The 13,121-nt window shown below is 47.3% G+C and overlaps 1 protein-coding gene across 2 annotated transcripts in view; it reads right to left on the bottom strand.

Annotated features, from left to right (window-relative positions):
* Positions 1-11,833, bottom strand: part of EMILIN2 (elastin microfibril interfacer 2) — a 60,963-nt gene extending 49,130 nt beyond the window's left edge. For both annotated transcript variants that reach the window (XM_049901055.1, XM_049901056.1), the window contains exons 1-2: positions 11,337-11,833; positions 10,696-10,818 (exon numbers count right to left, since the gene is read on the bottom strand). In XM_049901055.1, coding sequence (XP_049757012.1) covers positions 10,696-10,818; positions 11,337-11,470 — 257 coding nt within the window. In that variant the 5' untranslated portion in view covers positions 11,471-11,833. The remainder of the gene's footprint in view (positions 1-10,695; positions 10,819-11,336) is intronic.
* Between the last annotated feature and the right edge of the window lie 1,288 nt (positions 11,834-13,121).

The raw sequence follows: 13,121 nt of genomic DNA, 5'->3' as shown, positions 1-13,121 counted from the left end.
CTCCTGCAGCACTCACGCTCAGGAAAATTAAGTAACACTATCTGTATGAGGAAGAGGATATTTTCTAAAGTAACGTGTGCTCAAGGCTGGGTGGATGAACAGCTGACAGTTAGCGTTCACTCACCGCCAGGAGCATCCGGGCTAACCTTTCTTTATTGATCTACTGCCAACACTCAAACACCTACCTAAAACAAAGCCAAACCCGTTGTGGTCAAGTGGATTCTAACTCACAGCAGCCCTATAGGACAGAGCAGAACTGCCCCATTGGGTTTCCAAGGTGCGGCTGGTGGCTTCAAACTGTCAACCTTTTGGTTAGTGGCCAAATGCTTAACCAATGTGCCACCAGGACCGGCAAAAACTACCCACAGGTGAATGCAGGAGTCATAGTCCACCAACCACAGTAATTGATGTGCATTCCCTAAAGGGACTTCACAGTTGGCTCTGCTCCCAAAGCAATTGCTATGAGTTTAACTTAATTTTTAAAAGTTGATTTTAGTTATTTAATTTTCTTAATTATTATCTTAGTTCGTGAAATTTATTTATTTCATTCTTTAGAACTTAGGTCTTTCTACATTAGTAAACATTGACTCACATCCAAAGTCGTCACATCCGAAGACCACCTGTGAGGCAACAACATTCCAAACAAACCATCAAAACAGCGGGTGTTCAGCTGGTAGATACAGGGTGCCTTATATCGGAGTCCCTGGGGGTTAACGCATTGGGCTGCTAGCGGAAAGACTGGAGGTTCAAATCCACCCAGAGGTGCCTTTGAAGAAGGGTCTGGTGCTCTACTTCCCAAAGATTAGCCATTGAAAACCCTATGGAATGCAGTTTTACTCTTACCCACATGGGACCGCCATGAGTCAGAGTCCACTCAGCGGCAACTGGTCAACTAGTACTTCACATCAGGAACAGAGCGCAGTCTTCAAACGCTCTGTCAGCCGTGTTACCTCGCTGGCCCCCCAAACCCTGTGATACAGAGATGAGGAAAATGTGCCCTAATACTAATAATATAATATAAAAGGTACCCTAGAGAGATTAAATTACCTGAAGTCACACGGCATGTTGGTGGTGGTGCTTCAGGCCAGTAGCCAAGTTTTCTATCTCCTCCCCCAGAGCACGTGGACACACCATCTTGTTTAAACTGCCAGCCATAGGCAACGTCTCCCTACCCTCACGGGGGTTAGCACAGTTCTCCACAACCTACCCCCACCCACTACCCCCTTTCTGACAACCTCCAAATTTTAATGCAAGTACTAAGTGCCAATGTGGTTGGAACAGGAGATCACTGAAGGAAGACAACTTAATTGGGGGGGTGGGAGGAGGCAGGTTGTCTCAAGAAGCAAACCTTAAGTTTCTAACCTCTATGTGAATCTTATTAATTTTGCCCCAGAATAAGACAGGTAGAAATCGTAGCACATAAGGATAAAGTTCTTTTCCCCAGACCCTATTTTCTGCCCTACCGATCCCCTGGCTGAGTCTGCAATGGGAACAAAATAAATTAACGGACATGGAAATATTCTGGAAATGCCAGAGGACTAGAACCCAGCAACTTATCTATTGGGAACCAAGGAAGGGAAAAAAAAACAAAAGAAATTTGAAAGGAGGTCTGAGGAGTCTAAGGAAGCCAAGCTAGATGCTGCGCTGAAAAGATCGGAAAACCCAAAGAAGGAAACACACCAGAAATGGGGGCGGCTCAGTGTCTGGGCACCTGGGATTAAAGACCTCCCTTTTCACAACTATTCTCTGACATTAGCTTGTGCTTCCTCAATTAGTGCACGTTATTGGCCATAGTAGAGTCGTGCAAACACGCTCAGCTGCTATGTGACAAGTTGGAGGTTCATGTCCACCCAGGGAGCTGAAGAAGAAAGGCCTGGCAACCCAGGTCTGAAAAATCCGTCATTGAAAGCCCTACGGAGCACAGTTCTTCTCTGATACATATGGGGTTGCCGTGAGTCAGGGCTGATCCCACGGTAACTGGTTATCTTTGATACCAAGGAGCAAGGCTCATAATAACCTATTCACAAAACCTGTGTTTAAAAACTAAAGGAAAACAAAAACTTCCCCGAAGCCGTATGCACAGAAGGCATCTTTTGAATTGAGCGGGCTTCTGTTCCTGAAGATGTAGGAATGAGGAATTGGCTCTAGAATATGTTAGCCCTCATTTTTTTCCCCAGCATTAAGTGTTCCATGTTTTCCAAAAAAATGCTGTTTTTTTATGGCTGAGATTGCTCCCTAGCAGACAACTTTTCTTCCAGACTGACCAGTGGACTTTGGATGGGATTTGAAGTGTTCAAAGTCAGCACCTAGAGGTAACATTGCATACTCCTAACGTGTGCTACCATAGCAGCACAGGTGCTGGCAGTTGGCTCCTTCCAGAAGTGATGAGATTAAAAAAAAGAACCTAATAGAAAAAAATTCCGGTGAGATACAACACCCACAGAGAACGCAGTGGAGGTGGGGCAGGGGCAGGTGCTGATAAGCCCAAGTCCTTTTGTGTATCAGAGTGGGAAACTCCTGGATCAGCAGAGGCTTAGCTCTGAGCTGGGGGCAAAGCAAACAGAAGACATCGTCCTGACTATCATCCGGGTCCTCAGGAGCTCCTCGGCAACGACACAGCCATGTCATGGACAGGACTCCTCCAAATCCCCAGAGCTAGCAGCAGTGAACTGGCTGAGCAGGAGATTCTGTGACTCTGGAATCACTGCCACGGAGCATAAGTGATGCGTGGAAGAAAACGATGCCTTGTCCAGGAAGAGAAAAAAGAGTGCTATTCTCCACATACGTGCACCTGAACACGACCACTCGGGACCAAGTGGACGCTGGGAAACACCACCACCTGTCCGTGTGATGCTGGAAGCGATGCCACCGGTATTTTAAAAACCAGCAAGGTCACCCATGGTGGCAGGTTTCAGCAGAGCTTCCAGACCAAGGCAGGCAAGGAAGCAAGGCCTGCGATCTACTTCCCAAAATTAAAACCAAGGAAAACTCTATGTATCTCAACAGCATAGTGTCTGATACAGTGCTGGAAGAGAAGCCCTCGGCACTCAAATGGACTCAAGCACAGCAATGGCTGAAGATGGTGCAGGACAGGGCACTATTTCATTCTGTTGTACGTGGGGTCGCCATGAACCTGAACCCACTTGACTATCTAACAATAACAACAAAGAGCCTTACCTCAGGCCCTCACCTCTTCCCTCAGGGTGCTCACCCTGAGGGTGTGGGTTTCAACAGTGTAAGGGGCTGTGTGGGTGTGCAGTGGAAGAGCCTAAGGATCGAAATGAACATACTGGATTCGGATCCAAGCTCTGCCACTTCCTAACTACATAACCTTCGCCTCTGATCCTCTTCTGTAAAATGGGGATAATGACCCACAGGGTTGTTGTAAGGATGAAAGATCATGGATACGAAAGATAATGAATGTAAAGGGGCCCATCCCATTACAGCAATGCACTCTAGGGAGATATTCTCACCCAAGTCGGCCCCTGGGATATTATATTAGCCTCAACTCCAAGGAAGTCAACCTGTCATTGCCCCATAGAAATAATCCAAGTCACTCAGATCTCCCTGTCTCCCCAGATGTGTCCCTAAAGCCAGAACCTCTCCATGCTTGCATGCTGCTCCAGAAATCCCAGCTTCAGGAGCTCAGGTCTGCCCACAGGGAACAGGGTCCACCATTACTGTCCTAGGTGCTAATGTGGCAGAGGCTACCAAACTTGAAATCCAATGGTTTCTAAGATTAATCAGAAAAATCCCATAATGCAGTGACATTTTAAAAGAGAGCTGGCTTCCTTAATACTGAAGAATAAATTAAAACAATTGTCTCAAGGAAAAAAAAAGTCCTTACTAAAAAAAAAAAAAAATGAGGATTAAATGGTAAATACTTACCATAGGGCGACTGCCTGCCTTACAGTTGGCAAGCAGCTGCCTCCTCTCTGCCCTTTCTATCCACGCCTACCGGATAATTCCCTAATCTCTGCCTCCTCAGATCTCACGAGCTGCCCTTGGGAATGAGCTAAGGGAGGGCAAACCATTTTTCACTGAAGGATTCCTGTGCCCTGGCAGCCAATGCCTCCTCATGACTTGTGCCTGTGCTCCTGTTCCTTTATGGGACCACCCCTACCTTCAAGGGTCCGAGTGGACTGTCATGATCTCTCACAACGACACTCTATAAGAGATTTTAAAAGGCCTTTGCGTGTGTATTCTTCCCTAAAGTTACTAATAACTGCAACACTATTGAAAATTGTGAGAACATCATGCAATAAGACATTATCCGACTACTGCACAAGTCTCCTATACAGGAGCCCTCCAGGATATTTTTTAAAATCCTCTCAGGAGTTTTCAAAGGCAGCAAAAGACAAATAAATAAATTTAAGTATAATGAAAAAATTGTGAGCTGATACTATATCTTAACTAGTTGTCATGGAATTGATTCTGACTCATGATGACCCCACGTGTGTCAGAGTCAAAGTGTGCTCCACAGAGTTTTCAATGGCTGTGATCTTCCAGACCTTTCTTCCGAGGTGCATCTGGGTAGACTCAAACCTTCAACCTTGTGGTTAGCAGCTGAGCAAGATAAGCATTTGCACTACCCAGGGACACCAAAGTCTACCTTAACATGTATGGGATCCTTTTCATTGCGGAATGAAAGGTGGCTCTTCATGTAGACAAAACAGTCTACAGAGCAGACTTCACTGGGAGCTGGATCCATGAAATGGTCACATTTCTGTGGCGCTCTGAGCCAGTCTCTGCTTCTAAGAGACAAACAGACCTTTACAGTCAGCAAAGTCTAAGCGACTGTGCAGTTAAGAACCAGAGAAGCAGGAAAGATCAGATCCTTCCTTCAGTGAAAGTTCCAGGGGTCAGACTAAAGAAGCCACACATTGACAGACAGAGCACTTGGGGAGACCCTGCTTTTCTTTACTTGGTTATCTACACATCTTTCATCCCACCTCAGCTTGTTAAAGGTGGACAGGAGAGACAGACAAGCACGGAAGACCCGGTACTGTTCTTGACTGCAGTGTAGATTTTAAGGCTTGTTTGAAAAAAGAAACCATGTGCTGCTTATCTTCAAATCACCATGTCCACCTCTTGTGTGGTGGTGATGTGCCCAGCACTGAGGGGGTTGGAAATAGTCTTCCTGATAACGATGCCTTTAATAGAAACAATACACAACCCTGGTACCCCTCATCGACTCCCTAAGCTCACACGTTATAGCAGTTAATAGCAGGATCAGTGAATAAAACCAGTAAATTATAACCTTGGGGTTGTACTGGCTTTCTTTGCTACTTTCAGATTAATTGGTGTGTGTTTATTACGCTTATTTACTCATTTAAGTGTAAATTCATCTATTGACACATACTTTAAAAAGTACATATTGTCTTATTTCTATCAATCTACATATTATTTGATGCATTGCATCAGGCAAATCTGCTGCAAAAGACCTCTTTTAAAGTGTTAAAAAGGAAAGATGTCACTTTGAGAACTAAGATGCACCTGATCCAAGCCACGGTGTTTTCGATCGCCTCAAATGCTTGTGAAAGCTGGACAATGAATAAGGAAGAATGAAGAAGAATCGATGCCTTTGAATCATGGTGTTGGCAAAGAACATTGAATAAACCATGGACTGCCAGAGGAATTAACAAATCTGTCTTGGAAGAAGTAGACTCAGAATGCTCCTTAGAAGTGAGGATGGCAAGACTTTGTCTCACGTTCTTTGGACATGTTATCAGGAGGGACCAGTCCTTGAAGAAGGACATCATGCTTGGTAAAGTACAGGGTCAGTGAAAAAGAGGAAGACCCTCCATGAGATGGAATGACAGCAGCTGCAACAATTGTGAGGATGGCAAAGGACTGGGCAGCGTTTTGTTCTGTTGTACATAGGGTTGCTACGAGTCGGAACCGACTTGACAACACCTAACAACAACAACATAAATTATTCAGGGCCCTGGTGGCTCAGTGGTTAAGAGCTTGGCTGCTAACCAAAAGGTCAACAGTTTGAATCTACCAGGTGCTCCTTGGAAACCCTATGGGGCAGTTCTATTCTGTCCTATAGGGTCGCTATGAGTCAGAATTGACTCGACAGCAACAGGTTTGGTTCTTGATTTTTTGTATATATTATTTACAAAACCCAGGGCTTTTTATACATACACACAAATGTTTATGAAGGTGCATTTTTTAACAGGATTAGCAAACTGCTGAGCCCTTTATGCTTCTCCCCTAGGCTGGGTTCTCTTCGGGCTTACCTGCAGCTCTGCCAGGTGTTTAGGCAGCTTTTCAGCTGCACCCATTTCTCCCCGGGAGTCTTTTAGGAGGATCATTCAGATAGGCTCTGGACCTGGGGCAAGGTAATAACAGGCCCTCCTCAGGAGTTGCTAATGATCTGGGGTGCGAGGCACAGAACCAAAAGTTTTTAAAAGCCTAGGAGAGATCTAGGTTCCGATTCCAGCACTTCTACTCTCTAGCTGTGTGATCTTGGGCAAATTATTAAACCTCCCTGTGCCTGCCTCCTCCTCTGACTCATGCTGAATCCTCAGAGGGGTTCCAAGAATTAAATGAGGTGAAGTACATAAAAGTTATTAGCTCAATAATTGTTGTTTTGCTTCTTAGCTCCTTCAACCTGGAATGGGGAGAAGAGCCTGGAGTTCATGGACAGGAGGACAGCCAAAGCATTGGAGCTAAAGTTCCAGGCAGTCAGGAGGCCAAGTGTGCAGCACACCCAGTTCTACTGCAGGGCTTGGGAAGGGCCAGCACACCCAGTTCTAGTGCAAGGCTGAAGAAGGGCCAGCACACACAGTTCTACTGCAGGGTTTGGGAAGAACCAGCACACCCAGTTCTACTGCAAGGCTGAAGAAGGGCCAGCACACTCCGTTCTACTGCAGGGCTTGGGAAGGGCCAGCACACCCAGTTCTACTGCAAGGCTGAAGAAGGGCCAGCACGCCCAGTTCTACTTGCAAGGCTGAAGAAGGGCCAGCACACACAGTTCTACTGCAGGACTTGGGAAGGACCAGCACACCCAGTTCTACTGCAGGGCTCAGGAAGGTCTAGCACACCTGGTACATTCTCAGCATATATACAAACCAAGCATTGTCCAGATCCTTCTGAAATCTGCACAGGTGGCAATTCTCTACAGCCAGTGAAGACTTCAGTGCTCCAATGATATCGCCAGGCACAGAGATCACCTACTTCTGCTTGTACTGACCACCTCCTCAAGCCCTTGTTTCCTGCCTGACTTCACCCTAGCCTCAGCATATTCAGTCTTTCCCTCTCCCCTGGCTTCTTCACTTCTGTCCCAAAATATGCAATTTTCCCTTTCTCTAAGTCATTCTTTACCTGCTTGGCTATTACCAGACTCCTTTTTTCCACCAAAGTCTTTGAAAAACTACATTTGATTCCTGGATAACTGGGCTTACTTCCAAAAAATCAGCCATTGAAAACTCTATGGAGCACAGTCCTACTCTGACACACAAGGTCTCCATGAGACAGAACTGACTCCACGACAATTGGTTTTGGTTTAAGAGCAGTGGTGGTTCAGTGGTAGAATTCTTGCCTCTCATGGGGGAACCCGGGGTTCAATTCCCAGCCAATATACCTCCTGTGCAGCCACCATCCGTTAGCAGAGGCTGCGTGTCGCTCTGATGCTGAACGGGTTTCAGTGGAGCTTCCAGACTAACCAAAGACACACTAGGAAGAAAGGCTTTGTGATTTACTTCTAAAAATCAGCTGGTGAAAACCCTATGGATCACAATGGTCCGATCCCCAACCCATCATAGGGATGGCACAAGACTGGGCAGCGTTTCATTCGGCTGTGCACAGGGTCACCACGAGTCGGGGCCAACTCAACAGCAGCTAACAACAACTCTAGGACAAGTTTCCAAAGAACCTTCCCGGTCTCAGGTTCTAAGAAAGAAATTATGAGAAGGCAATACCTGTGGATTGAGAGAAGTTATTCAGGCTTCTGAATTCATCAGCTACAACTGCAAAGTTCAGTAGTAAATGGCTAATTCTCCCTCTTTAATTTAAGTATACAAAGAATTCTTCTTCCTTTGTTTTCACTCAGCCACTAATCCTTAAAATTGAAGAATCAGTTAGTGGTTGAAAAACGGGTAAGCCAAGCCTTTCCTGTCTCTAATGAAAAAGTTCAAGTTGGAATTAGCGGCTTAAACTAATTTCAAGTTTTTCAGATTGATCACCTAAAACAGTCTATTTTTACTTTTTAAATTTCACGTTTATAATACAGTATTCACATTTATGAAAACCTCTTTAAAGTGTTAAAAAGCAAAGGTGCCACTTTGAAGACTAAGGTGCACCTGACCGAAGCCATGGTATTTTCAGTTGCCTCATATGCACGCAAAACTTGGACAATGAATAAGGATGAACCAAGGAGAACTGACCACTTTGAATTATGGTGTTGGTGAAGAATATTGAATATACCATGGACTGCCAAAAGAACGAACGAATCTGTCTGGGAAGAAGTAAGCTAAAACGCTCTTTAGAAGTGAGGATGGCAAGACTTTGTCTCACACACTGTGGACACGTTATCAGGAGGGGCCAGTCCCTGGAGAAGGACATCATGCTTGGTAAAGTAGAGGGTCAGTGAAAAAGAGGAAGACCCTCATCGAGATGGATTGACACGGTGGCTACAACGATGGGCTCAAGCATAACAACTACTGTGAGGATGGTGCAGGACTGGGCAGCATTTTGTTCTGTTGTACATAGGGTCGCTATGAGTTGGAACTGACTTGACAGCACCTAACAACAACAATGAAGTTCGTAAAATGTGAAAACACACTTGAATTGTTTGCATGGACATTGTTAAAGAATACCCAGGCTGCTGCTTTTAAAATAGCTTTGTTGAAATAAACAACAGAAACAGCTGTCATTTTTTATAGCAATTTTTGCTGTCCTTCTCACTCTCTCTAGGTGGCAAAAGTAGGCTTTCATTGCCTTTCCCTAACCTGCTGACCCAGAGGTGTTCACGCCCCAGGGCTGGCCACAACTCTGTTTCACTAAGTTTTGGTTAAATACAATAATGGAATCACCATGTGGTTTTCCAAACAGCTAAAATAATTTGAGAGAATAAAAAGACAAACTACATTTTAGATGAAAAATACTAAAACTGAAAATGAAAAATTAAGCTATCTTTGAGTTTTCACAAGTATTAAGACTCATTGAACAAGCCCATTTAAAAAAAACCCATGCCCATCAAGCCGATTCTGGCTCATCGTGACCCTATAGGACAGAGTAGAACTGCCCCATAGAGTTTCCAAGGAGCACCTGATGGATTCAAACTGTTGACCTTTTGGTTAGCAAGTGTAGCTCTTAACCACTATGCCACCAGGGTTTCCATTATAAGACCATAGTCAACTACAAAATGTAGTTTTTGTGTAAAATAACAGGAATATTCCTGACTAATAATTCCATTCTAATTTTAAACAAACCCATCCAAACGGTGTTGAATACTTAGTTCACGTCTCTACCACAATGTAAAAATCTTAAAGAAAATGTCTTGGTTCTAGTGTGGTGGGCCTGTGAGGTCTGTATATCACGAGGCTTCCCTCTGACCAGAGAGACAGGTAGAATAAAAGCACTGCATCTCTCTGACTTGCCGCCACCTCAATGTGACCAACAAGGATCCAGCCTCGGTTTCTCTAGGTATTAAAAAGTGGGGATCCCTCTGGAGGGCATTTTTGCCTTGCAGGAGTTATCCCTTTCCTGTTTGCCATTTCCCAGCAGCCCGGGTAGGGTGGACCCTTGCCCACCCCCACCCCACATGCCTGAACATTGGTCTGTTGCCTTCAGGAATAAGGTTTCTGAAGTAAGAGTTTCAGCCTGTCCCTTTGCTTTGCTGAAGACAGATCCGCCTACCACTATTTTTTGCTGTAATGACAATTGTGCTCTAAGACAAACAACTTAGTCTTAGGGAAAAACAATCAACTGCAGCCATCACAGCGCTTCCCAATAGCCATTCATTCCCATAGGCCCCCACTCTGCTATCTGACTTTTCACACAAAGACTTGTGTCTCTGATGACAAGTCGATGTGTGTGGTGTATTTAACCAGATTCGTATCTCTTGCATCGCTTCCTCTTCGTTTTTTTTAAGATCCTGAAGTCTTTATAATCAAAAAGATGATTAATTCTTCCCCGTTTCTTCTAAAACTGTTCTCTACTGACAACCTCTTAACAAATTCCCAAATCTAACTTGGCAAAAACCGAAATCCACACTTTTAAGCAAGTTATTCCTGAGGACTTTAGTTTGGAGATCTATAACGCTTCAGTTTTATGGGGACATTTGGACAAAACTCGCCTGTTCAGAACATTAGCTAGCGCAAACCTCTCAGCTAATGCTACGTTTACAAGTTTTTAGCAGTATACATTTTAGAATCTTCTGTGCGCCCCAGAACACTCAATATGGATCTAATTAGGTTCAGCTGCCTTATGTTAGTGATAAAATTGAAAGAGAAAAGAGAAGTGGGGGCGGGGGCTTTGTCCGTCCTCTCCCAGCTCCGGTAATCACCAGCGCCCAGCGCACAGGGCCGGCGGTCCTCGCTCGCGGCAGCACATGCTTCTTAAATACCCTAGCGTGGCTCAGCGCTCAAACTTTTCAGCTGTTGGCTTTTTACCAACGCTGCAGCCCTCGCCAGCCTCCGCGCCCAGCCCGGCGCACCCCGCCCGCTCCGCGGCTCCCCCACTTACCCCAGCCCAGCCGGACAGGGCATCTGGTTCCAGGCACAGTTGTACTGAGCCTGGATAAAACTCTCGCTCCCCTCCAGCACAGAGCAGCTCACATTCTTGTTCACGATGTAGGCGCACCAGTTCCTGGGGGTGGCGGGGCGAGAGGGAGAAGGACACAGTGTGAATCCAGGGAACAATAAGACTGGAGGAAAGGGCCAGTGGATGCATCCTCGGACCAAGCGAGGGTCGGGAAGCCCGCCGCCCCCTGCGGAGGCGGGAGGTTGACAAAGCCGACAGCCGAGGGTGTGCGGGTGCGCCTTTGGACAGCGTGCCCGAGAAAGGGAAAAGAAATGCACCCAAGGTCCCAGGGCTCCTGTAATTCTGGGGCGTAGTATCCTGATGCCCTTTTCCGCGGGATCCTCCCTGCGCCCCAAGCCCCGGAGTCGGACTGCTCCAGGCGCTGGCGAGGTCGCCTAGGGCTTCCCGCTCTGGTAGTGGAGCGCTCGGCCACCCTGGAGGAGGTGCTGCCGGGGGAGCCCGAGAGGAACCTTCGGCCCGGCCGCTTCGGTGCGCTGTGGCGGGCCGGGAAGGGTAGACTGGGGCCCAGGGCTTTAGCAGGGGCCTTGCGGACCCGGGGCGAGGAGAGAGGAAGGCGCACTTACTTGTTCCTGGCGCCGGGCCGCGCTGGCTGCCTTGGCTGCGGGCTGGCATGGCACAGCCCCGCGCCGCCCAGGGCCAGCAGCGCCAGCGCCCAGTGCCAGGGCGCACCGGGCCGGGGCAGTGTCTGCCGCCACATTCTGCGCGCAGTGGGCGCGCCCCGCCTGGCCGAGCCTGGAGCGCGGCGGATCCCAGGAAGCGCCAAGAGGTTGCAGGCGGCCCGGGCACAGCCGGAGAAGGCAGGAGGCTCCCGGCCGCCTCCTCCGGATTCTCGCTCCCACTTCTCCTTTTCAAGCCGCTCGCGCCCTGCGCTTCTCCTCGGGTTCCTCAATGACGCACAGGTCCCCCGGGGTGCCGCCCTCTTTATTTCACTTCCCTCTCCGAAACGTGACTCCCCCACCCCGTCTCCCTGTCTCCAGTCCCCTGTCCTCTCGGCAGGGGGTGGGGTGAAAGGGCCAAAGGGTTTGGGAGAAGGGTCTACGTTACAGAATTTTCAATTACTCATTCCTTTGGTCTCTTCCCAGAAGCGGAGGAACTCCGCCTCCCACCTTCTAACAGGCGCGCCTCCGGCCCCTCGGGAAGTGGCAGCAGTCGAAGAGTCTGGCGGTCCTCACCTCCAGCCTGAGTGCCGGCTTCCCGGAGTGAGTGAGGGAAGTCTTTATCAGTCCCCGGGGGACTCGTATTTCTTCCTCTGGCAAGCCGCTGCCATTCTCCCACAACCTGTATAGACTTAGGAGACTTTAGGGGAAAGTGCACGTTGGCCCTCTTCTTTCTTTACCTACCTCTGCCTAGGCATCCATTTAACCCTTTCCAAGCCAACACACCGGGCAGCAGAGGGACAGCAGAAGCGACAGAGCCATCATTGACCCAGAGCTTCTGAAGCACAGCCAAAAAAACCCAAGCCCATTGCCGTGGAGTTGATTCCGACTCATAGAGACCCTCGAAGACAGGCTAGAGCTGCCCCACAGAGTTTCCAAGGAAGCCTGGTGGATTTGAACTGCCGACCTTTTGGTTAGCAGCTGTAGCTCTTAACCACTACGCCACCAGGGTTTCCTGAGAAGCATAGCATCAGACTAATATTCGCTACACTTGATTCTTGAAAGGCCATCGCACAGCCTCTGCACCTGATGGCCTGCTCTGAACTTGTTCTTTTTCTCTCGATATTAAAGGCATTTACCCCACAAGAGTCTTGCCTTTGCGTCTTGGAAGTTCAGGCACTGCCAGACACTTGTTCTTTACAGTTTCTTCAGTCTGATTTGCCAGTTCTTGGGGTACACTAATCTCCAGCAATCTTTCTGGGGTGCAGAAACTACACAGAAGAATGCTGAGCAAAAGTCATCCCCAAAGTGCTGTATTTTCAGGGAGTATTGGTGCCAGGCACCCACACCTGCGGCGTTAAGCCCTGTGTCCAATGAGCTCTCTAATTAGGGTTGGCAGGCTGCACGGAATGAACTGGAATGGGGTGTTCCTTGGCTATGAATTCTTACATGGATAATAAAGCTTTGGTATGTTCACTACTAACTGAAGACATTGGTCCAATTTATTTCCAAAATGTTTTGATGATGTTGCTGGGCCGTTTGATTTGCAAATACCAAAAAAAAAAAAAAAAAAAAACCCAACCTAAGTGCCCTCGAGTGATTTGCAAATAGAGGAAAGAAAATTCCCCCAAGTAGAAACTTCACAAGAGCCAAGCAGAAAACTATACCATGTAAGGACATAGTCTGACCATGAACTGTCTTAGTGAAGGATCATGTAAATAGTGGACTGAAGTCATCCCAGCCTTCAAAAGA

This window comes from Elephas maximus, chromosome 11 (assembly GCF_024166365.1).
Source record: "Elephas maximus indicus isolate mEleMax1 chromosome 11, mEleMax1 primary haplotype, whole genome shotgun sequence".
Lineage (NCBI taxonomy): Eukaryota > Metazoa > Chordata > Mammalia > Proboscidea > Elephantidae > Elephas > Elephas maximus.
Note: the sequence above shows the minus strand (reverse complement) of the source record. Positions and strands in the feature narration are given on the sequence as shown.